The sequence below is a fragment of the Mercenaria mercenaria genome, chromosome 4 (genome assembly GCF_021730395.1).
Source record: "Mercenaria mercenaria strain notata chromosome 4, MADL_Memer_1, whole genome shotgun sequence".
Lineage (NCBI taxonomy): Eukaryota > Metazoa > Mollusca > Bivalvia > Venerida > Veneridae > Mercenaria > Mercenaria mercenaria.
The window spans coordinates 44,580,764-44,608,055 of NC_069364.1; the positions used below are offsets into that span (position 1 = coordinate 44,580,764).

At 32.5% G+C, this 27,292-nt stretch overlaps 1 protein-coding gene across 1 annotated transcript in view; it reads right to left on the reverse strand.

Moving 5' to 3' along the window:
• Positions 1 to 1,791: 1,791 nt before the first annotated feature.
• LOC128556333 (carbohydrate sulfotransferase 3-like) overlaps positions 1,792 to 27,292 on the reverse strand; it is a 61,206-nt gene continuing 35,705 nt past the window's right edge. Inside the window, exon 3 of the mRNA XM_053541066.1 lies at positions 1,792 to 2,718. Coding sequence (XP_053397041.1) covers positions 1,929 to 2,718 — 790 coding nt within the window. The 3' untranslated portion in view covers positions 1,792 to 1,928. The remainder of the gene's footprint in view (positions 2,719 to 27,292) is intronic.

Consider the following 27,292-nt stretch of genomic DNA (forward strand, 5'->3'; position numbering starts at 1 on the left):
AATCCCCATTTTATTTCTACGTTTTCCCCGGGTAAGTGAAGTTACGGGCCCTCACTTCCGGGTTTAAAAAAAAAGTGCAGAAATACCTTTAAAAGAATTATTTAAATGATATTTCAGTTTTTAAAAACTTTTTTTTATGAATGTGCATATGCTTTTTCATTTTTTGTTTTAAAAAAATTTGGGTTTCAAGCAAAGGGGGCCCCTTGTGCAAAAAAACTTCCGGGTTTTTGTTCCTTTCCTCCGCCCGCAAAAACCCCCACATTTCTCCCTTTAAATTCCCCTTTTTCCTTCCCATAAAGTTTTTATTGATTTAAAATTTAAAACTCTTTCCCAAAGGGGGAATCGGACCCTATAATAGAAAAGTCACGTTACATTTTATGTAACTGATGACCATAGGCCCAAACTTTCTTTTTTACTTTTTAAAAATACTGTTTCCAAAACATGAATCTTTTTTTTGTATTCGATTTTTAATTTCCATTTGGGGCCCCAGCTTTTCAATGACAAAATATATATCTTTAAAAAAACTCAAAATCGAAAAATAATGAAATATATAATTTCCAGTATTTTAAAAGGGTTTTTTTTGGGGGGAAAAAAGCTTCGGAGATACAAAAAACACCCCTTTTTTTTTTTTAGTTTTTTTACTTATGAAATTTAAAATTTTTTGGTGTATATTTCCCTTTCCCGGAACTTCTATTTCCTTTCCCCTTATAAATTTGGGATTTCAAAATCAAAAATTGAAAAATAAGAAATCGTCCTTTTTTTGATTTTGCCTTTTTTTAAAATTAATATAAAATACCTTTGATGAGGTTTTTTAAATTCACACTAATAAGATAAAAGGGCCCCTATGCTATTTTTAAACTTTTTATTTTCAATAATACCAGCTACTATAATAAACAAATTCTACAAAGTCCAGTCAGGTTTTAAAAAAGAGGGTGGTGAGGGGCAAAAATTTCAGTAACCCAGTATGAGTAACAAATTAAAGACAAACACGTATTTAAATTTAAGGGAAGGGCGACAAAAACCCCAAATCTAAAAAAAATTTTTTCACATGAGCGAAAAGAGGTAACTTTGTTTAAAAGTTACGTAGACGAACTTGTGGATTAACACTCATATTCCCAAAAAAGGGAAAGTATAAAAAAAACATTTTTTAAATAAACAACAAAGGAAAAAAAAATTTTTTAAAATTTTTCCCAAAATTTTAATAATGACAGAGACAAATACTAACGAAATATAGGCCGTTGATTTTGTATAAGGACCTTGACAAAGCAAAAGGGTGGAAAAGAAACCTTTAAAAAAATATGGAAAAGGCCCAAAAAAGTACACTAATACAATTCATTTAACTGATCTGTTTACATTCCGCTAAACTTTTAAAATTAAAACCCCAAAAAAAAGACGTATTTTGAAAGGCTTTTAAAATTTCAAAAAATAAAAAAACAGCAACAACTTTTCAAACATTAGTTTAACCCATTCTAACATTGGTGCATGAGAGAAAACGGTTTAAAAGTTTTTTATTGAACACCACTAAACTTTCCCAAAAAACGGTTTTCCCCACGGTAAAATAAGGGTAGATAATCCTTTAAAGTTCAGTACGGAACTTAAAGTATTTGATTGCAAAAATTTTTTTTCTTAATAAATTTTCCTTCAATATCCAAATTTTAAAAAGGGAAAATTTTTTTTTGATAAAAATTTTTACCCCTTCTCATATACAGAAACTGTAGCCCCCAAAGGGCCCTTTAAAAATTTTGTAAAAGGGGCCCAAATTTCTTTTAAATATCATTCCTCAAGTCCCTCACTGCAATACATGTAATTTATTCCGTCAAGTAAGCTGTGGTCTAAACCCTTAGTATAACCTTAAACCACTTTTATTATTTATATTGACTACTTTTTAACATTTCTTCACTTCCTTAACAAAATTTCTAACTTGCTTATTACAAGTTTTTGTTAGATACTAGTTCCTTTTGTATATCTACTAACTTTCTTGACGGAATGGAAAAGTTGTTCATTTCACTTTTGCCAGATAATGGAAGATAGCCTAAAACTTTATTGCTTATACTGCAAGCGCTTTGTATAAACTGTGCTGTATATGAGTCAAGCTTTGTTCGCCATTTTACTGCAGTTGCACTAGAATTTTTCCTCTGCGTGCAATGTCTACAAGTATCTCGGTTGGATAGTGTTTGGTTTTCCAAAAACATTTTGATGTTGTTTGAAAACTCTAAGCTTGCAAATTGAAACATTTCTTGTGCTGTTCGTATTGGTTCATTTGCCAGATTCTCATAGCTAACAATGAACAGCCTATTTGGATATTGTACAAGAATCTGTTTAGAGTATGTTAGATCTTCTATTAATGTTCTGCAATGACTCTGTACTATCAGTTTCCAATGTGAGTGTTTTTGTTTAACCCATCTTGAATTAAAAATTCCCCTCGGATCTCTAACAAGATGAACCACTCTCAAATTTGGATACACATGCAAAAACCGTAATAAATATTTCATCCTTAATTTAATAAATTTCATAACTTTTACAGGTGCTTTTTTACAGTAATTTTCTGCTGCTTGTAGACTAGCTTTAAAAGTTCCATTTTTCCCACAGCATCCATTGGCATTTGGTGTTGACTTTTTTTCCACACATATTGGAATACATATTGAACTTAAATTACAGTGAAGCCAGAGATTAATTGCATATAGCAAGTCTTCCATTTGTCTTGTCATACTAAACAAACTGAAATAAAAGTCTTATTCTATATTATATATAAAAAAACTTGTTCTATAATATACATATACCAATTCATATTTGATATTATGTTCAACATTATTGATGCCTTTGTTTTCATTTAATAAACATTGATAAATAGCTTTTAAACTATAACTATAAAAAGAGGATGAATATCAAATCTGCAAAGCAACGTTTCAAAACCGCAACTGCAGCTGCAGGTGATAACATACAAAACATTGTTACAAAAATATGAATTATTTTGCAATCAATTGCAACGAATGTGGAAAATTTAATATTTGCCAAACTGGAGATAAATTAAGAACTATTCATGCACACGAAATAAAATATCTTTTAACTAGATACATCCAACTAAGTAACCATTTAGATGTTTATAGTAATACAGCACCACAGTTTCACGTGTAAAATGAAATTAGATTGTACTTCACTTATGTTAGCGACCTTTTCATAAAATTCTTTAAACCAAAACTTAACAGATAAAAGTGACAGTTAAATGCTAAACAATCAAAACGGTATAATAATTACATTCCGCTGAATCAAGCAAAGTCGATATTACGTCCACTAATATTGACATTGCGTCGTTCCCATAATAAACTCACATTACATATGTATACACTGATTAGCCGATAGGCGAAACTAGTTTTTCCTCTAGATACTGTTGGGAAGTCAATTGAAGTCGTCTCGTTTACTTGATTTAAAGATTTAGTGTAAGTGTATCTCTCTCTCTCTCTCTCTATTTTATATATAAAATAAAAGATGGGAAAAAAGATGTGGAGAAAGATGCTTATGTCTTTACATTTTAATATTGTCTATAAACATTTAAAAATCAATAAAAATAAAGAAATGAATAACCGGTTTCACCCGTTCAACGCGGGATCCGAGTGAAACCGGTAATTTATTTCTTTATTTTTATTGACTTTTAAATGTTTATAGACAATATTAAAATGTAAAGACTTAAGCATCTTTCTCCACATCTTTTTCCCCTGTATTTAATCCGTATTGTGCTTTTCAATTCGGATATATATATGATATTTGTTTGTTTGAGTGAATATGGAATATATCTCACTGAGAACTGAGAAAATTTTAGCGTAGCGCGAGTGAACATGTGAAAATTTTTTCACTTCGAGGTGAGATATATCCATATTCACGAAAACAAACAAATTTTCTTTTTATTTTATGCTCAATTACATTTAGATTTGCATTTTGCAACTATTTTTAATCTCAGCGCGGGAAACAGACGCGCGTAAACAGACATGACGTCAGACGTGCAGTGACGTTATAAAGACGCATACAATATTAAGTTCCATTTTATTTTATTTTTTGCTGCATTACGTTATGAAATTCTCTTTCAGTAAAATAATTTGAATAGAGAAATAAACTATAAAGAACAAAGTGCGACTACAATTTTTATCCTGCTTTAAGCAAATAATTAAAAATTCATACACAATGTAATGAGGGGGTGGAGCTATATCTCTCACAGTGTGAAAATATAGATTTCATATTTTCACAGTGTGGGTGATGAAATATGAAAATATTTAACTGATAGAATACAGTATTTTATTAGTTAGCATAAGATAAATAAATACTCACACCTATATATATCTTGACACGTGTTTCTCATACTAGATAATGATTGAGAAAAGTACGTATATATACTAAAGCAACATTAACATAAAATCTTTACATCTAGGTCTCATAATTGGGCTGCTAAATGACGTTGCAATTACATAATTGTGGAATAATATTTGCAAACAATTAAAATACAATTATTTACTTCCTGACCTATATCACTACATTAGTTGTGATCATTAGTTGCAATCTTGGATTCAATCACTTTTGGTTCCATGGAACTCCACAAGCTAGGTATACACATATCAAGTGTAACCGATCCTCAGAAATGTGTCTATTCGTTCATATAATTCTACAAGGAAAGAAAGTTCAAAGCCTTCTTTTATTAAATGTTGACCAATGCATAAACTTCAAAAATCAAGATAGCGGTAAAAAGTTAGAATTGACGCCATTTGTTTACCAAATTGAACAGAACATTCCTTAATGCAATTGTAACGTTTTTTATTTTCGTACTGCTAACTGATTATGGAGTAATGACTCGACAAGAGAGTTGCTTTACTGAATGGGTATGGTTACCGTTTCACTAGAAATTTACGATTGTATCAAATTATGCCGGAAGTATTTCAATCATTTGACTATCAACTATTTCAGTTCTGCAAAAATGAAATATGTATATATAATTGGGAAATTATATGACACGATACTGCTGAGTAAGTTACTACTATATTTTACGGAAGAGCGTGAATATTATTTATTAACTCGGAACTTCGAATTACTAACTCGAAATTTCAAGTTACTAATGTTAAAATTTCGAGCTACTACCTACAGTAGTTTACGTTGATGTATAGGACCTGGCCAATATTGAGTACCTGGTGTATCCATCGGGTAGCCCTACAGGGTAATATAATTAAGATGACCGGGCCGCGTTTGCTCATAAAAATATCACTATTTAAACCATGTTTATTTATTTATCATCTTTCACGTCGAAACGACACAGTAATAGTGCATATGGCGACTGCTGAGCTTTTATGTTGGAGAAATACCCCATGTGCTTAAACCATGTTTAAGTCTGGAAGATGTTCGACCTAGTTTGAGCCCATATGACAACAAAATATAGACATACCCTAAATAAACGTTAGTTAGGAGTCTGACTAAGATCTGGTACCTGCACAGATCAAAATTATGAGGAGCGGTCATTAAAGGAGAACGAGAATTATACAACTTTAGAATATTTCACTATTTTGACTATATCTTGAAAGTTTTCAACCTAGCCCTACACCTGAATATAGCATACATGTAAATGAAGGTCTGGATACAATTTGAAATCGGAGTAGCTCCAGAGGCTATTGTAGGTCATATTTTGATGTATGATAGTAGAAACTCATGTATACATATAAGTTCGGTACGATATATTCCTTTTCGAAGAGGCAACAGTTCATTATTATAACACTTTTGGCCTTTGACAGACAGACAGACGTTCAAATTTTGCGGATGAAAGGGCAATATTGTTTTTCGAAATTTCGTGTTATTAACTTTCGAGTTCGATACTATATTAATAGAAGGATGATTCCTTTTCTAAGAGTCAACAGTTCTTTATAACAGTTTTGGCCTTTGACGGACAGACAGACGTTCAAATTCTGCGGATGAAAGGGCAATATATGAATTCGAAATTTCGTGTTTTTAACTTTCGAGTTATCAAAAAACGCACATGGCACTATTACTCCTCCGTAACATTTACATATATTTGGACAATTAAATATTTAGAAGAAACTTATATATAGAACTTCATAACTACGTTTATTGCCACATAGCTCATTAACTAAGGGAATAAGTTTTCTTTTCTGTCAATAAATTAAATCGTTTGAAAGGTACATGAAAACATTTTTATACTACTGTTTCATTTCGATTTGTGCAACTTGAAGTTCGGGTAAAATGTCCGTTAATTACACTTAGCTATCATTTGGTATCTTTTGTAAATGTAAAGAATAATAATTATATTTTTGTTGCTTTTCCGCTTAAAAGAATATTAAAGGAATAACATAATATGAAAATAACTATGTAAAAAGGGTAACAAAAGACAGAATGGGGGCGAAGAGGTGAGGGTGTAAAAAGTGTATAATCTTTTACAATGTTTATGATGATAAAAAGTGTTTCATAATTTGAAATGAAAAAGTAATGAGGTATTCGAGGGAATTTTTGCCTTTTTTTGTTTGAAGAGGTCTAGATTTTCCTTTCCCAAAGCTATAACATTTTCCAATAAGTTTCTGTTTTCTAATTTCTGAATGACGCTTTCAATTTTTGGAACTAGTTTACAATTTGTCATTTGCATTTTTTTTATCGATGCCTGTTTTTAAGGTATTAGGCCCCTAATAGTGATGTTTAAAAATGACATTTGCTTGGTATATTCTTACAGTTGACCGTGCTTCACACTATGTTGCAAATTTTTAAAAACTTTTACCGTGCCGATTTTTATAAATTTTGTGTAATTTATGGTTTTTCCTCAAGCTCAAGTAGAGACAAATTTCAAAGCGGCAGCCTTCATCCAAAACGTTGCAGATAATTCATTATACCAATATTTTTTATGAAAGAAGCATCAAAGTATTGGTAAACAATTACAAAAATTAAAATAAAACAGTCAATATCATTTTTTTTTCTGGGGTACCTTAAATAAAGGGATTTAATGAGACAAAATTCTAATTTCAACATTGAAAAATTAAGGTCAAATCCTGCGGGTCTGTTTTGAATTCTGATCACTTCATTCAAAAATACCCTTGGGGCAGAAATAAAATCTATCTACATTTCTTCCACAATATGTAATCGAAAGAGTGAAGGCAAAATAGAGAACTTTTACCGCATGTAACTCAATATTTTTAAAGATTTCTAACTCTACCCTTTCTGTTTCAGAGGTAAATTCACTTTGAACAGCAAGAAATCACTTATCAAAAGAATTATTTACACTTTTGTACAATGAGTCAGTAACAAGTATTGAAAGAAGTAAAAAGTTACTAGAACAAAAGAAAAATAAAGGAAAAAAAATTTGGTCCCAGTGTGACTTCAACCTACGCACCCCGCCACCCCCCCCCCCCCCCCCCCCCAAACCCCACCTGAAAATTGCAGCCAAAGTAGGTTTGTGGTAGGAATTGAATACTCTTCAAAAAGGAGGTACTCTGTTATGGGCCTAATACCTTAAAAAAAATAGTCGCTTTTTTCAACATGTTTTGTGCAACTAATCACTCCCAGAAAACGTGCTTTAGTGTTTCATCACGCATGTTACAAAGTCTTCATGATATAAGTTGGCAGTTATAAATGTATATATTTGTTGAAATAAAAACAAAATAGGTAAGGGTGAATTTCTCGGAAGCATGGAGCTTCAAAAATAAAGCCTCAGAGCCACGCATTTGCAAAGTAGGCCTTCAGCAAAAGGAAGCTGTAATGGAAAAAATATTTCCGATGGGTTGCTTCAAAAATCTAACAAGTACATATAAATTTATGCCAAAAAGAAGATAATCGAGGCGAGGGAAAGTAGTAAGGGGTAAAATGTGTGGCGGGTGGTAGTAGTGGGGTCGGGGGAGGAAATAGAAAGGAAAAGTAGCTGTAGAACTTTTTTTGGAATAATTATATTTGACATTACTCAATATTATCATTTGTTGACACAATAGAGATGAAGATATTCAATATTATTTACTATCGTTATCGACATGACTTTCTCATTTTCACAGTGGAGCGACTGTTTCTCCTTTCATTTATATAAAACATAATATTTTATTTGGGTATTACATTTTATCACTTTTTCCATTCAAGTTTCATCTTTGTATTGTTTTATTATTTTTTATTTACTTAACTTTGATGACTTGAAAGCGGATACAGCATGGATAATCTCACGTTCGTTCAAAAACTATGCGTGGAAAAATGGTACATTTGCCTTGCCGTTTCAAAACAAAAAGCAATGTTTGACCTAAAGTCACCCTAAAGTCATATACAGTGTAATGCTTTAATCATACTATTCTTTCTACTATTATTTCTACGTCTTCTATATTATTTTCCCATATAATAAAGCGGTTTGCGTTAATGTTTCCAGGGTTTATATTCTAGATAGGAACATATTTTGGCACTTATCATTTTTATATCTTTCATCGAAAATTTATTTTTAATCATACATTTGTATTTTTACCAAATACTGATCCATGGCTTGTTTTTTAATGATGTTTCTTTTAACCCAGCAAGCTTTCAATTAATTTAAGAAAGCATAAGTATCCATTAACCTAATCCCTCCAATTTCGTAAGAGTTCAGACGGGCTATATGAGTTTAATAATGTGAAGTAGATTGTATTAATGACATATGAATATTACACATGATTTTATTAATTTCAAAACTTTAACTTATCTTAAAAGACACAATAATATACATGCATAAAATTGTTAATCGGGGGAACATGATTGATGCCAAAAGTAACGCAATGAAAGAGACACCAAAAGCTTCAAGAAAGGCAGGCTCTTTCTGATTACTAATGTCGGGACAAATAATTTGAGCATTTTTAATTTTTTATATCTGTTTAGACATGTCGTGCTTTTGTAGGTTTAGAGTCAGACCATCATAACTACATGTAATGTGATGTTTTTACAAGCATTTTATGGAGAAAGAATATCACACTTGCCCACCAGGCATCGTTGCAGCAATGGGAGGGCACGACATTCCGTAAGCATATAGATGGCTCCCTCTAATTAAGAATTATACTCTTGCCATGCTTTGAGTGCACGTCGATGAAAGGCAAGCGATTGCATTGATTCAGTCAACTTTGCGACGGATGCCCCCACCAGTTTATACATCTGTATCACAAATAAAAAAATGATACCAGTCTTACGATGAAAAAGAATATATTATGATTGTGGGACATTTTTGACATCTTAATCTTTATATTTAACTTTAAGTTTATTGTTTAAACTGTGATGTTTTATCCGAACGTAAACGACGTTGTTATACCTTGAACGAAATTCCGAATGGTAATCAAACGCGAGCTATAAACATGGCGTTATTCGGAAACGATATTATTATAAATTTCCTGGATCTGAAATATTCGTAAACTGAAAAATCAGTATAACCTAAAACGTAGTTTTGACACAGTGAAACGTTACTTTTTGTCTTTGGTCGTGCTTTTGATATCAATAATTACTGATTGTACAATTCCATAACACGTTACAACATGTTTCAACAAACAACAAAGAAAAACGGCAGGTTATGTTCAAAGTAATAAGTGCATCTTGCGGTAATGTTAAAACAAAGATCATGAAACGTACCGAAGGAGCAAATGACATTCATAATGCTATGTAGCTTTTTTACCTTAAAAACACGTCAGTGATATAAATGTGTTGGTCCTGGTAGCCCTTTAGACTATGGACCTCCTGTTAATGAACAAGACGCAGTATGCATAATTCAAGGTCTTTGTTATGATTTTTTAAACAAAATTTAATTGTGACATAATTTTTGTCTCCTTTCGAAACATAACATTCAGTCTAAATAGCAAAAAAAAAAAATGGCAAACGACCAATTGATATGAAATATAAACTTGGGGTTGGCAATACTGATGTAATTTGGCCAGGTGATGTTGTTGATATGCAAGTTTTTCAACAGACAATAGAAATATAGATGACTGGTTTACTGTAATAGATGTGTTAAGTAAGTACGCTTGGTTTATTCCATCAAAAATAAAAACGGAGGAACTTTTACATAAGCATTTTACAAAACAGTCTCAAGGAACTTTTACATAAGCATTTTACAAAACAGTCTCAAATGGAAGAATTCCTAAACATTTCTTTCTAGCAGGATGAAGGAACGAGTTTTATAATTAAACTGTCCAAATATTTTGTTTTTAAATAATGATAAAATAAATTTGTATGACACATAATACGAAGGGAAGGCGGTAGTCATAGAGGTATAAAAATATAAAACAAATAGTGTGGAAATACTTTTCTGCAAACAATATTTACACTTACATGAATGATTTAGAGGAAATGGTGAACGAGTCTAATAAAACAAAGCATTCTAAAACTAAACTGACACCGACTGAAGCCTGCAAAGATTCGAATTAATGCACTCTTTACTTTAACTCGAACAGTAATTTGCTAGTACAGAAGAGTTAGCTAGTATTAAATCGGAGACCGAGTTCGTATAGTTAAAATAAGGAGGCATTTTGAAAACGTTTAGCGGTGGTCTAGTGGATAAGGTGTCGGCCGCTCAATCCAGGGGTCGTGGGTTCGAGTCCCATTGGGGTCACGACCATGACTTCTAATATGACACCAGTACTGGTTTTTCCAGGAAGCGGACTCGAGAGTGGTTCCAATAAGCTTGAAGCTTTCATCACAATCGAGCTAAAACAAATTAGTATAAACTAAACTAAACAAGCTTTTCAACTTATAGGTACACTTGAACCTCTCCAGAGTGGCCCTCTCTCTAGCAAAAACCTCTCTATAACAACACCATCAACAATTTCCTAAGCTAAAATATTCTATAAATTTTACCTCTCCAGAACAACAGCCCATACATAACAGTCCATATTTATATCCCCCAAAACTTGTTGCTCTACAGAGGTTGCACTGTATATTTCTCAATAAGTAATAAGTATTAAAGCTTCATTGGGCAAAGACATTAATTTAAACACTCTTTTCTGTACTCAACTGTTTAGTACAGAATAGGAAAATGCATGATGATTTAATCTTTATTTATTGTAAACAGTTTTTTAAAGTAAATAAAACACAACATTTTGCTATTGAAAGAAAACTGTTTTACTGTAACAAAGCATTACACTGAACAATACCAGCTGTCCAACATTTGAAAATATTTCTAGAAATATTTAATTCTAGTGATACAGTAATAAAGAAATAATTTAAACCAAAGCAGTGTTTTAATACTATTTATACATGATGAGTGGTTATACATCAGGCGTAATATTTTCACAATGGTACAGCCCGAGCGAAATTGTTTCAAACGACTTATAACCACCGGATTGTATCAATAATTCTGCAAAAAAAAAATTTCCTTTCTAATGATGATGTCGCAAAATTTAGACCAATATAATGGAACTGTTTTCTCATGTATTCATGGCGCCAAATGTTAGGTCGTCACGTTCCTTTGTTTATACACACAGGGACTGGAAATAGTAATACATCTTGCGGAAGAGTTCAATTTGGGCGAAAATGATGGCAAATTATTCTATAAAGCAAATAACAAAATTAGTATGTGTGTAAAATAATCTAGACAGTTTTGCAATGTTATATTTCATTTCAAATATGCTATTAAGTAAAATACTGGATCAAATTTGAAAGCACTATTTCTAGATGCAAATATGGTGGTAAATATCAAGTTGACGTTATGTTAACATAATAACTTTGTGATGATTAATACACTGCTAGTCATATTTGAATGAATTTTAGACTTTTAGGAAATATAAAGTCTGAAATGCGGTTTTTAAAATTGTCTTAAAAGTGATACACTAATTTAGCCAAAGAATACGATTTATAAAGATACACTGATTGGCTAGCCATTGTTCAGTGTAATTATGAGTCTGAGATATTACTGAAGTTTAAAAAGCTTTATAGATATGTATTGTTTCTGTATTTAATGTTATAAATATTTTCATGTATTATTGACAATATAATCAGCAGATTAACCAGTGTCATTTGTTATGCTATGCTCCGTATAGTGAACACTACTTTTGATTACTGTGAAAGAAATTAAAGGTCCTACTTCTTGTGTCCAGCCCTTAAACACCACGTTGTTTTACTATATACATGAAAAATATTTCCTTTTAAAAAAACATATGCTCAAAACCAAAAACTTTGAATGGCCTATACATTTTAAGGGCTTACTTATAATGTCACTTAGACTCTTTTCGAGCTCACAAAATTTTCTAATAGTAAACAAAAATGGCTGCGAAAATTTTTTAAGTGACAAGGTTTTAGTAAGGTTCATCTTATTCAATGATTTCAAACACAACGAAGAACTGGGTACAAAATGGTGAATTTTATACCTCTTTCATAGTAAGATATAAAATCACTTAGAATTTTGTCGAACTTACCTTTTTGTAAATTTGTATCTATTTGGAGTGCGAAAAAATTCTTAGTGACATTTTGATTAAAATGTCTTTCCTGTCAGACATTCCTTTAAAAAGTCCACTAGATTAAAAAATATATATAGTTGTTTTCAATCATATTTTCAAATATTACAACAGCTGCCAGAATTGTAAAGCAACAGGAATGTTTTCCTTCTCCTGTAAAATTTCAGGAAATGCAATTAGCACTTTGTCGCATTCACCCCTCGATTTAATCTTTATGACATTATGGCAATAAATCATTTCAACTAGGATGTGTCTGTAGGACACAGGGTGTGCCCCCACTGTTACATTTTTCACAAATAAGGGGGAATAACTAAAATGTTTGCAGTCTTAATGGGGTATAGCCTAAAAAATATGAAAAAGGTTTATTATTCTATACCATATACATTTTGAGCTATGAGCATCACAAACAAAAAATCCACTATTTTGGCTATTTCAATGGCCACAACTCTGTAATAAACACTAAAATTCTCAAGAAGAATACCAAGTGTGCAAGGTCACATTATCATAAAGACTCAAGCAAGGTTTCATGAATTTACGTTAAATACTTCCTGAATGAGGTACATAATTAGATGAAAATGTGCATATTTTTAAAATTTCAGGGGCCATAATTCTGGAAATAGGGGGTGGACCCTGAAGAAAAATATGAGGTGCGCAAGTTCATATCATGATAAAGACTCATGCAAGGTTTCATGAATCTATTTCAAATACTTTTTGAGCTAGGCGTGTCACAAGGTAAAAATGTGCATTTTTGACTATTTCAGGGGCCATAACTCTAAAAGTAGGGGGTGGAGCCAGTCGAAAAATAGGACGTGCATAAGTTCAGATCATGATAAAGATTCATGCAAGGTTTCATTTATTTATATAAAATACTTTTTGAGCTAGGCGTGTCACAAGGTAGAAATGTGCATTTTTGACTATTTCAGGGGCCATAACTCTAGAAATAGGGGGCGGACCCAGATGAAAAATAGGAAGTGCCTAAGTTCATATCATGATTAAGACTCCTACAAGGTTTCATGAATCTATATCAAATACTTTTTGAGCTAGGCGTGTCACTATGTGAAAATGTGCATTTTTAACTATTTCAGGGGCCATTGCTCTAAAATTAGGGGGCGAACCCAGACGAAAAATATGAGGTGCGCAAGTTCATATCATGATAAAGACTCATGCAAGGTTTCATCAATTTATATCTAATACTTTCTGAGCTAGGCGCGTCACAAACTTCGGACGGACGCACGGACACACAGACGCACGCACGGACAAGAGCAAATCTATATGCCCCCACCACTCATGGGGGGCACAAAAAGCTCTAGAATGCGAGACTGAATGCTATTTAGTAATAAGCCAGACCTGGACTTGATAATACATATATTCTTATGTAACTATGATTATTAGATATGTTTATAATCTCTCTTTACAGGATTCAAGAAAACACTTCCATAGACTTTAGGTCAACGAGCTGTTAATTTACATATTATTTTCCTGAAATGTAAAAGCGTAAATATCAACAGAAATAATGAAACCTTTCGCACTAAATGAAGTCGAATAGAAATCAACGAAGAACGCCGTTCCTGCCGATGAATCTCAGCCCTCTCCCAACACTTAACCTCTCGCCTCTGTTTAAGCAAGAGTACTCCCTCCCTATCCTCCCACACTTTAATACTAATTTGTTATTTTTTTTTAAAATAATTATTTCAAAATCAGTCTGTTCATAAATTAATATTTACCTCTTCTTGAGAATTATCTGTACGATTTTGTTCAAATTTTCTATTATTTTTCGTATAATTAAATGCGAAATTGGACAGCAGACCTTAGTCCGCGTTAGTCAAATCAAATGTTAAGAGCTTTAACTACTGCCAGTGTGCGAGGGGTCTCGCAATTTTAAATCATTATATTGCATCACATTTTGGAAATGTAATAACACATATTTAAAAAAGTACGAGTGAAGAGGTATATGTAGTACACTAAAAGAAAAGTCAAACGTAGAGTTATCACTAAATGTAATGAATGTATCCCCGCACACACTAAAACATTGCAATTTGACGCACATCGGATCGCACAAAAATGTGGACTGTATGTTCATAGCATATAAAAAGAAACAGTAGTTCAATAACTCTGCAGAATATATATCGAGGAAAACCTCAGCATCCACCATGCGAGACTAGGGTTAGTATTGATTACTTAGGTGAAGTTTCACATAATTGTGTGGAAAGGTTAGGAAGATAAGGCGTACACAAGATTGCATATGCAGATTATATGTATATAGTATGTTAACAAAAACAAAGTCCCGTGAATGTGCAGAAATATTTTTCTGAAAGAAACTAACATGACCGTATAAGCTAGGGTAAATACGGATCACTTTAAACTGCTAGGCGCTTTGCGCCCTAATTGGTCTGGTATATTGTGGTGGTGATTTAGTTCGTATAAATTCTCTCTACTATATATATTTATACCATGCATATACCAATAGGAACATAGGTTTATTCAGAAAAGACTCCTGCATTTACTGGCATGAAGTATTTGTTTTTATTTTTTGTAAACCAGGGTTGGACAATAATTCGCGCTTTTTGATTATAATAATAAGCAATATGCGATTCAGCGTGACCGTTATAATCGCACAGCCGATTTTACATTAAAAACATACATATCAATACGATGCTTAACAATGATTCTTTCATTTAGTAGCATAAAATAATCAAGCAATATGTTATTCATCGTTTGACCTTTCGTCGCCTTATTTCCACAATACACCTAGTACAATTGTTTTTCAAGTTTGGAAAATGCAAATCAAAAGTTTAAGTATCACTAACTTTGCACAAAACTTTTTCAGACTTATATAAAGATTTCAAAAGAATTGTTAAAATAGAACTGTAGAAAATTAAAATGATGATTATAAAATATCATTTGAAGATAAATATTAAAGTATTAAAAGTGACTTCAAAATTCAACTTCTAGTTAGGTCCTTGTGGAATAAAAATAAAAATATAAAAAAATGTAAAATTGCCTTTAGAAATAAGATGGCAAATGTCTTTTTCGAAGTTTAATACTGACTATAAAGAAAAAAAAAACAAACGATGAGCATTTACAAAACATTAATATTAACGTGATACTGGAAACTGACTTCAATGTATTCAATAACTTTCAAGCATGAATCCTAATGAACTTTTAAAGAAATATTTAACAAATTTCAATAATGCAATATTCCGAAATGATCTTCTTACAAAACATGTGCCAACATTCAACAGAAACTGAAGAAAAACTATTGGATGACTATTAATATTCAATTATCTACTAAACTAAAATTCAAGAAACAATTTCATTTTCTTCATCTTCAAAATGAAAATTATAACAAAACCAACAAGATCTATACTCTTCAAGCCTATATATTTCAGCATTAAAGGAATCGTGCTTTTAAGATATAATTATTTTTCATCTTAATACCAATTCACAAAAGCAGCATTAATACTGCGTATTTTCAACGTACAAAATTTTAAATCAAATGGAAATTTATAGGTTTATTGACAAATATTTCATTCAAATACTGCATACTATTTATGTAAACATAAATTCAACAGTATCCTCGGCGTACCATGATTCGCTGACTTAATCTTAATTCAGCGCAAACTCAATAAATAACAGTTGTCATGAGAAAATGTTTATATACCTGATTAGATACATTTATCCTCAACCACATACATTATTCCAACTTACTTTATTCGATTTAGTTATCTAGTGGGATTCATCCGAAACAGTCATGTCAAATAAATTAAGTCAGTCGTCTGCAAAACCTTGATTTCGCGGATATGACATAAGAGCATCCTGGGACTTAAATCACGTGACTTAAAGGTCAAATATAGTTATGTTATAGTCATGATTTTCAATCAATGTTTTAGCTTTAAAAATTTTTCACTACGTAACAAAAATTAAAACATTAACATTTCAAATTTCCAACAAAATGGCTTCTATTTTTCAAGACGGATATGACATCAGAGCATTCTGGAACTTAAATCATGTGACTTAAAGGTCAAATATAGTCATTTTATAGTCATGATTTTTAATCAATGTTTTAGCTTTAAAAATGTTTCACTACGTAACAAAAAATAAAACATTAACATTTCAAATTTCCAACGAAATGGTTTCTATTTTTCAAGACTTACACAGTGAGGACATAAAAAAGGTTCCCCTCTTTTAGTTACTTTTACGTCAGTGCAGTGAATCTGATTGAGTCAAGTGTTTCTTTTCCCATCTCATTACATTGAGCTCACTTTGGGAACGTGATAGAGACAATAATGGCCTTTATTTACTTCTGATAGGCTAAGGTTTATTCAGAAAGTTTGAAAAAGCAGGGAAAATTATCCTTTGATAAAATGTAAACAAAGTAGAAGAAGGAAATTTGGACTTTTATAAAAACATTTTAGGGTATGACTTCGTAGTGGCTATATTTCGGGATTAACGTAAAAGGTAAAATTGTTATGACAGATTAATATTTAATGCACTTGCCTTATAAAAACGCATTTTTTTTTTAAATAATTAGAATAATCGTCATGGTTGAGTAACATTCGTAGTAAATGCTGGCGCAATTTTCGATGTGTGAATGGAAATCTCGCGTGACCAGTAAGCAAACAAAAAAGGCCGCGAACCAAGATACTCCGCGATTTGAAGGACTCCGATATATAAGAGATCAAACCACATTACCAAACAGTTTGAATTATTTTCATCAGTATCGTGCTCACACTTTGTATCGACTTTGTCCTATATGTGTTGTTCATACAGACAATTCATTTATCAAAAATGAGAACTGACTGTATATTAGACATCATTATTTCTCTAGGTGTGCGTTATAGTTTATAACCACTTATAAACACAGTAAAACACTAGTCTCACACAGACTTGTGCCTAATTATACTTTTTATAATTATAATCAACTAACAAATTTGAAATAATTCTATATCATTATTTATTGAGAAAAAATCAATTAAAACAATTGTAATTAATTTATAACTGACTCAAATTTGACTCATTATTGTAAATAAATGCTATTATTCTTAATAATTGTGCCTCATCTATTAGTGTTAAGGTGAAATTTCACACTGTTTATACCTATTGTGCTGTAAGCTTTTTTGGTATTCTTTCATCACTTATATCTTTAAGGTATTTTAAAAGCTTTGATTGTGAATGCCACATAAAAACAGTCAGTTGCATTATTTTTCTTTAGAAAATATTGTATTGATGAAAATAATGTATCTTATTATAGTTCGGTATAGCCTTTTTCAATCTAAAAAAAATAGCAGAAAAACAAAATACTGTCCAGTACTGTTTACCAATATAAAATGATTTTATATAACTGTAGTGTAGAGTGATTTATTAGTGAATACAGTAGTCTCACATCATATACACAGGTCACCTGGTAGGAAACACATATTAGTCTTGTTTGTGTCATGGTATAGAACATTTATATTAAAAACACGGGTATGGTGGAAATGTTACATTTATATTTTGCGGCTCGCTGGTAATTAAACACGTAAAGCTTCAGCCCTATGACACATCATGAGCTTTGCTGCGTTTAAAAATGTTCTATTTCCAAAAGTTACAAGAAGACATTTTAAGGCATGATTTGATGAAAAATAATTATTATCAATTACTTGTCCTGAATAATTCTAATTAATAATTATTTGTCCCTGAAACCAAATAATTATTTGTAATTTAATTTAGAAGATTGCCAACATGATTGTTATTATAAATTATTTTATAAAATAATTAGGCACACTCCTGGTCTTGCACTGAAAGTAGAATAAACTATCTACGCGAAAAAGTGATACACATTAACATTGTGTTTCAATCTGTTTTAAAATATTTTTGTTAAATGAAACATCGCCATGTTCCTCATACTGTTGTCACGTGATGTGAAATTGGTGTTTCAAAATGTGGCCTTGTGGAAATTACCTTAAGTGTTTTTTACGACTTAGGGCTTTTTGGAAATGTGATTTACTCTAGTTATATGCGTTCCACAACGAAACAATCAGGATATTATGATACCAAACATTCCAAATTGTCCAAAACTGATATATGGCGTTGTGGAAATCAGGCGACACGTTATAATCACACGGACGATATTAGTTTTAAACATATATACCGATACGGCGCTTAAAAAATGATTTCTTCATTTATAAGCATACAATATTTGATATTTTTTTCTTTTGGAAACCAGTGTTGTATAAAATTTGGCGCTTTTTTATTAAGCAATATGCGGTTCAACGTGCAGCCGTTACATGTATAATCACACGGACTGTTAGTTTAAGACATTTTTAGAAACACGACGTAGAAAATTATTCAGGTATGATTCCTTCATTTACTGGTAAACATTTGAATATTCAGATACGTAGGAACTCAGGGATGGGCGATAAGCATCATAATTTGAAAATTGAGAATTTTAAAGGAAAATTATGATGCATTTCCTTTTATGATACTTTAAAAACAATTCTCTATATCCTATTTAAATAGAATGTTATAATGTTGGATTGAAATGAACTTTTTAAAAAGTCTGGGGTCGATAAATGATTACGATAATTGCACGCTTAGAGTAAGATATCTATCTGTCTATCTATATGTATCTATGTATATATCCGAACTGAAAAGCACAATACGGATTAAAATCATTCGAAAAAGATGTGGAGAAAGATGCTCAAATCTTTACATTTTAATATTGTCTATAAACATTTTAAAATCAAGAAATGAATAACCGATTTCACCCGTTCGACGCAGGATCTTCAGATAAATAAGTTTGTTCCTATGCGTTGACGTCATGACGTCATTATTGTCGCTTGCATCTTAGAAATGACGCCGCTTATGTCTTGTACAATTATTTACTTAATTAATTGACAGTTCTAATGTTAAAGTGTTAAGCAATGGATGAAACAATTTAACAAAGTGGTTTTCTTTGATTCTTCGTAGAGTACTGTTATTTGCTGTTGGTCGGTATATAGGGGAACTCTTGTTTTTGTGTTGCAATTTTTTTGCGCATTGCGCGATATGTCTGCTAACTGGAATAGGAGTATCTTTGCCTTGTCGGATATGCTGATTATATAATATAACCCTGTTTCTCAAATTTCCCGTTTCCCCTATGCAATCTTTGTTGCATCCGTTACATTTTATTGCATATATCACATTAGTGACATCGCATGTTCCTGAAAATTTTATTATAAACGACTTGCCATTATAAAATTTGAACTCGTTCCCTTCTGTTATGTGTGTACACAATTTACATCTAGGTCGTTCACATTTTCTTTTTGTGGCCTAATTGTTCGTCTCATCGTATCTTGCTGGAATAAGGATCCTCTTCAGATTTTGTGGCTGTCGTTTGGTTTTAATAATAGAAATGTTTCCTCATGTTACATGTATGTTGTTTCTAGATGAAATAAAACGATTCATTGCAAGTGGAGTTCAGCTGAATAGATATGTATAAAGATACATTTCTCGGGGGATGGAGGCGGCGGGAGGGGGTGGAGGAATGGCCATAGGAAATATAATGTGGTAGACACTTTTATTTCGGAAATGATTAACTTTAAACTGTTGTCTTTTCTCTGTGTGTTTTGTTTTATTGTTTGGAGATGTTTTGGTTATGAGAAATAAACTGTTCAATTGGTTCAGGTCTTAAACAAGGTAGGTGTGAAATTTAGTAGCCGCGATTGAACTGAAAGCACACATCTTAGTCACAGCGCCACCAGTACTGCATAGCGCCATTCCTAATGCGTCAGCGCCACCTCTTTAAAAAAAATACTGCTATATTTCTTTTAAGGGAGAATTCAATACTACTATTGTTTGCCCATGTAAGCATCGTACATATTTTGACCAACTGCATACGCGATAATGTTCTTATAGTGTGTATATGCATCCTATTACAGCTCTAATACAGACAGAAATCAAAAAGTATAATTTCGCAATTCAGAAGAAACGATCTTGACGCCACAATTTTTTATAATATTTTAATAAAATGACAGTCATCCTGAACTACTTCATCCGATTTTAAAAGTAAATTTCATCAATTAAAATATAGGACAAAAGATAAACATTTACAATTTGTTACCACGGAAATGTCGATAGCTCTTTACCGTAACACCACATTTTGGTGATGACGCTAGGGTTTAGTAGTTCTGTTATTATTGGTTGCAACGTCTCATCGACATAATTATAGGTCATGCTTTGATGGTGGAGGAAGACCTCAATTGCCCCATCCATTCATCATTTCATCACGGGCGGGCACCTGGGTAGAACCACCGACCATCCGTAATCCATGTGTTTGGCTTCTTCACATGAAGATATCAACGTCCCGGGTGAGGCTCTGTAAGAAGCAAGTGATTCAGTCAGAGACCTTAACCAATCGACCACGCCTAGTGTAAATTTTGTAGACATTAAGACCTGTATTGTAATAATATTATATTCGAACAACGCATCTAAATTTAGGCGTGTAGCAAAACAGGTGTGTAACTAGAACAATATAATGATCTAATTTTAATAAAAAAAGTTAGGGTACTGCCGTTATAATCACACGGGCTGTGTGAATTTTACACATTATATACCTGTATTATCGTGTATGAATACAGCATGCACTGGTATAAATATTTTGGGTATTAAGGCGCATAACAACACATGGGTCTGTGTTCCTTTATTTGTTTATTTTGTCCCTGTGTGTTTGCTTTGCGCGCGCGTGTGTGTGTGTTGATCGCTTGCAGTGTTTGTGTTTGGTGTGGCTACCTTTTTAGAATGCGGCTTTCTCTGTCAGATATTCTTCCTTGTTTTTTCATATTAAATTACATATGTATCTTATGTGTAAGAAAATATGCTTCTTTTGAACTACTGCTTTGGTATTAAAACCATTCGATTAGGAGAAATGGATTATGAAGTTGAAATCGTGAATTCTTGAAGTTGAAGTCGTCAATTCAAGAACTTGAAATAGTGAATTCGTGAATTTATGAAGTTGAAATCGTGAACATAAAGCTGCAGTCTTTAATTCATGAAGTCTTTCGTAATTTTTAGCATTAAATACTACTTATATAAAATTCCGGAATGGGAGGTATATAGTTTTGGCGTTGTCGGTCCGTCCGCAGCCATATCTATAAAGTGGTTAAGTGTACTTCAATAAAAACTTCATATCAGTAATAACCACTATAGGGATATATAAAATTCGGTCCTGCAAGTTACAGTCAGATTGCTCAAGTAACAACAGAGTTATGGCCCTTAGTAGTTGCAAGTGTTAACTGCATAGGGGACCATATATAGGTGAGTTTCTGAATTTGTAAATGCTTATAATTCAAAAAGGTTTTAAGCTAGAATCCCCAATCTGGAAATAATTATCAAAAGGCACAGGACATTTGATGTCACATTAGTATTATCCCCCTCTGACCCACAAAAACAGAGTTTTCTCCCTTGATAGGTTATAAAATAAGGCTTCTGGTCTCTCATTAAAAAGTATTTTAGCAAGAATCACAAAACCTGAAATTATTATTCATTGGCACATGACCTTTCTTTACACTTAGTACCCACCCCTCACCCCACCCATTCCCTTGATCCAGTAAAAGCAGAGTTTTCCCCTTGATTGGTTATAAAAATAGGATTTTGGACTCATTCGTCAAGTATTTTAGGTAGAATAGCTAAACCTGAAATAATTATTCATCGGCACATGACCTTTATTGACACTTAGTATTCTCCACCTTTGACCTTGTAAAAGCAGAGTTTTTCCTCTTGATTGGGTATAAGATAAAATTTTATTGCCTCTAATTGAAAAAGTCTTTAAGCAAGAATCCCCAAACCTTACATGGTTATTAATAAGCACGTGATCTTTGCTGACTTGCAGTACTATCTCCCCTTTTCCAAGTAAAAGCAGAGTTTACCCCTTAATTTTATAAGAAAAAAAAGAAAAGAATTTTGACTCTATTACACATATCTTTACAAGAAGACTAATAAAAATAGTCGAAACGTTGAATGAAAATGGAGTTAGCTTTGTAATTCTCCTGTTCTCTGAACATATCTTTACAAAGCATCCTTATATAAAAAAATATTATCCAGTGTTCAACACAAACCTGACTTATTACGTCTGGGTATGTTGTTTGCAGTGTTTTAGGGCGAGGGTGGCGGGTGGCTTTAGATAGGTGGTTTCTGTTTATTAACCTTAATTTGGATAAAGCCATAACAACCAAATCTGATGGATGGGTAACTTATATTGGGATTGCTTTTGGGGTTTCTGATCAGGGTCAAGGTCACTGTTGCTAAATAGAAAAATATATTCTGCTTAATAACTTGATTTATTAATTTCATGAAACTAATTATGCCTTTGCACTCCCGACTATAACCTCATTCGGCGGGGGATACCAGTTCATCGAATTTGCTTGTTTCTCTTATTTTGCAGGTTCTGATTTTATCAGTTTTTGACGGGATCTTTGGTGTGATTACTTACAGAATACCACCAGTGCACCATGAAACAACTATGCAGTTAATAAGTCATTATTTCACCATTGGATACAAATACAAAGAGATACTTGTTGCCCTTCTGGTAGTGCATGGAATAAAATTAAGTTTAAGACATTTGAAACGATTACTGAAAACACTTATTTTGCACCGAATGACCGCCGAATCACCGATAGACGACATAATAACTTTCAGGGAGTGGAAAGTGCATTGGATACAAAACAATGTGGAAACGATTGAAGCTGAAGTACGGATTGAATGTGTGCCATTCAACAGTGCTTTGATTAATGTGGATTGCTGATCCAGTCGGAATGGAATGGAGAAAGAGGAGGAGGTTACTCCGTCGACAATATTCATGTCCGGGCCCTAATTTTGTTTGGCACATTGATGGCTATGATAAGATAAAGCCCTTTGGGTTTGCCATCTATGGCGCAATTGACGGATTTAGTAGACGGATCATGTGGCTCACTGTTGAAACGAGTAATAACGATCCGAAATTAATCGCAAGGTATTTTTTACAAACTGTTTAGGGGCGATTGTCCCAACACTAATTCGGGTCGATCGTGGAACTGAAAATGTGATAGTGCATCAGCTGCAAATATTTCTTAGACATATGTATGGAATTGTATACCCAACCACTGAACACATCGGGTTGCATTCCAGAATTTGTTACCCTGTTTAAACTAATTAGTCCATGGCAAACGGAATAACTGGGCTTAAGGATGCTGAGGATGCTTTTAGCCTTTACATAACCCTTATTTCATTTACTCAACAGATGTTATAAAGTCTGTTTATTTATCCAAAAGAAGAAATAAAATCAGTCCATTTATTTAGGATTTCATTCATCATTTCTATTTTTGTTTATTGTCGCCACAACAAAAAAAGCAAGACTGCCCCATACGTACGAGGGGTGTTCGATACGTATCAAGAAATGTGTCACAAGTTTTTTGATATTGCATTTCTTTGCAGAAAATTTTGACCATACATACCTTGATATGTTTTGTATTTAAAGCGAAGGGGAAAATTAACCCAACTGAACTGATGCAAAAAAATCACAGTCACTATGGCCACGTTGTGTGTTTCGTGCAACAGAGAGTGTTTTGTAAAGAAAATGTAATTTTAGATGTTTCCGACAGATATTGTTGGCGCCATGTTTCACGTATGCGTAGGGTGCCCCGCTCAACGTTACCCGACGTTACCATAGCGACTGCGCAATTTTCCAGCAGATCAGTTTCTACTTGGCTTTTAGTACAAGACGTTTCAAGGTGTCTTCGGTCAAAATTTTTTACAAATAAATGCATTATCAAAAACGTTATGATACCTTTCCTTATACTTAACACCCCTCGTAGCTCCAGATTAAATTGGTAACATGTGCTGCCCGCTAAAGAAGCCACTTTGACTTTAATGACAGGTTACCAAACAGAAAATTTAAAATCATTCAAATCAACAATTAAGAAGAAAATGACGAAAGATATGAAAGTATTCACGCGACTAAAATTTCAAAGTTCCAAAAAATGGATTTTGTAAATTGATGTACAAAACCGCCAAAGGCCATAATAAATAATGTCCAGGTTATTATCCAATTTTGTTCCAAAATGGAGGCAGATGACAGAATTGTATTTTCATTTTTCATTATTTAGAAAATATATTTGTCGGATATAATTGGAAACATTAACTAGATCTTTCTTTTCTATCAATACGCATTTGATATGTAGACTTTGATACCAATATTTTCAAAAATGTGGCTACCGTTCCTTATACGTGAAATTTTCAGGTTCGTGATTTTTCTAATTTGAAATAAAAAAAAAATTGGGACGACGCCAAAATATGGGGACAGAAAGGGTTGAAAATCTAAGATTCAATTCATAATGGCCTAAGTAATTCCATATAGGCTAATGTTAATGATTTAATGACTATCAGTCAGGTACATGTATTTGTATTCCCCGTTAACAAACGAACAGAGGTAACACAACATGCCCTTCCTCCATTATAAGTGGCATAAATAAATAAATAATCGTATACGATAAACAGAGTAACAATTAATTGTACAAGAAAACAGTCAGAATGATTGAAAGAATTGATTGAAAACGGTTGCTTACAGAGATGCAAACTACAGGAAAATGGAAGTATCTTTGGCACTTTATTGTCCTTCCTGAACATTTGCGTCTTTAAGCTTCTTTTTGGCTTTGCATAAGAGCCGGTACTGGACTAGACCACTGCCGGACAAATGGAGATATATGAAAATTTCGCCAAACCGAACTGAAGTTTACCGGACGAACTGTACCCTTCGGAAGCTAACAAGCTTCGGATGAATTCCTGTGATCATGATCGTGTATAACGTTTTATGTGTTGCATTAAAATTGAAGTTTTCAGCTATTAACTAGAACTATCATTAAAGATGATAAATATCCCCGCCACACTTTGACATAAAACTAACGGTTATGTCATTGCAGAGACAAAAATATTTCTCAGGCACATCTACATTATACGTGGATCATGTGTATGCTGCTTCTCACTGAAATCCACATAAAACTGAATAAACAGTTTGCTCTATCCACATTCTGACTAAGGGCACATAACCTTGGTGGACCCGAAGTTTACGTATAATATCTCGGGCAGATCTACACTATATGTAGATTACATGTATGAAGTTTCAATAAAGTCTCCTTAAAACTGTAGAAGTTGTTTGCTCCACAAACATTTTTCATCTGAATGGCCGACCCAACTTTTTGACAAAGGGCATACAACACAACTCAAAAACGTAAAAAACTGGTACAAGTATTTCCCTTGCTTGGTACTCAGCATTAAAAGGGGAGAACTGGCTTCTCTTCTCTCATGGAAAGAGGCGTCCAGAGTGATTAATCTAAGTTGTACTGCCGATTTCAGGAAATTTCGCCGAATGGGCGTTTACATCAAACGCAGGTAGTGAATGATGTAGCTTTACCCTAGTTATTAGTGAGCACGCTTTGTAGTTTGCTCCGCCGAAATGTATATTTCCAGTGATCACAGTGGTTTAAAGTTACAGAAAAGAAGCCGTGTTACAAAGGTTTAGTGACAAAAGTAAAATATTATGCGAGTTTATTTCAAGATAATCCTGCACCTGCACCTGCATATACATATATGTGTATGTACACATTCGCAATTGATGTATCCAGTCTTCGTAAAATGTCCACGGATGTATTATGGACTTTTTTTCAAACACATGTAATTCTGATTAAATGCATATCATAGTCAAATGGTATGGTCGTCAAATACTAGTATTCGCGACAGGCAAATTTATCAGCAAGATCACCTTTTACAAACGTTGTGTACATATAGGTTCATTTTTTACCCTCACAGTTTTAAATCAAAAGATAAAATACTTTTACCGATATGTTCTCTCAAACGAGGCATATACGTAAGTTCTGTAGAATCTGTTTTGTATTTACGACATAATCTGTAAAATACCAAACCGAACATGGGATCGACATCGATTAGAATTTCATTGGAAACGTTTTCCATAGGAAAAATTATACATTATCATAGAAATCCGTAAAATTATTACTGTCTATAAAAGACATGTGGTATGCGATGTAAAGAATACTTAAGTCAAATGGGAAAAAGTAGATAATAATAATAATAATAATAATAAAATCTTTATTTAATGAAGGTAACATACAAAGTGTACATAACATGAAAACGAAACGTAAACTTATTTTCAGTATGGCCTTCAGTTAACAACAACAACAATACACATGTATACAAACATTTACGATAAATTTCACAAAATCAAATTTAATATATATATATATATATATATATATATATATATATATATATATATATATATATATATATATATATATATATATATATATATATATATATATCAATGATCAATGTATTAAATACGATTAGAAGCTTCCCATTCATCCATCCGACAGACACTCACATAATTATAAGACTATTAAAGAGAAAAAACAAACAACAGCAAAACAAAATAATAATAAAATAACTGACATCATGATATGTAAAAACTGTAATAATATAATTATTTTAAGCACTGGACTGTAACATGAACAAATGTCGTTTGATATTATTTTTGAATGTTTGTAATGTACTTGATTCCTTAATTTCAGCAGGTAATTTATTCCAAATATTAACGCTGAAGTACGAGAAAGAATCTTTAAGATAATTTGTACGAGGTGTTATACGCAAAACAAGATCTTTGTGAGCTGTTGATCGTAGATTATGCAATTTATTATTTGAGACACTTAATATTTCAGTCATGTAGATCGGTACCATGTTATGCATAGATTTGTAAACCATCACAGCTGTGTGATATTTTACCCTGTCACTAAATTTAAGCCATTTTAGATCATTAAAAAGTTCTAATGTAGGTGACCTTATCTGTCTGTTAAGTATAATCTTGGCCGCTCTTTTTT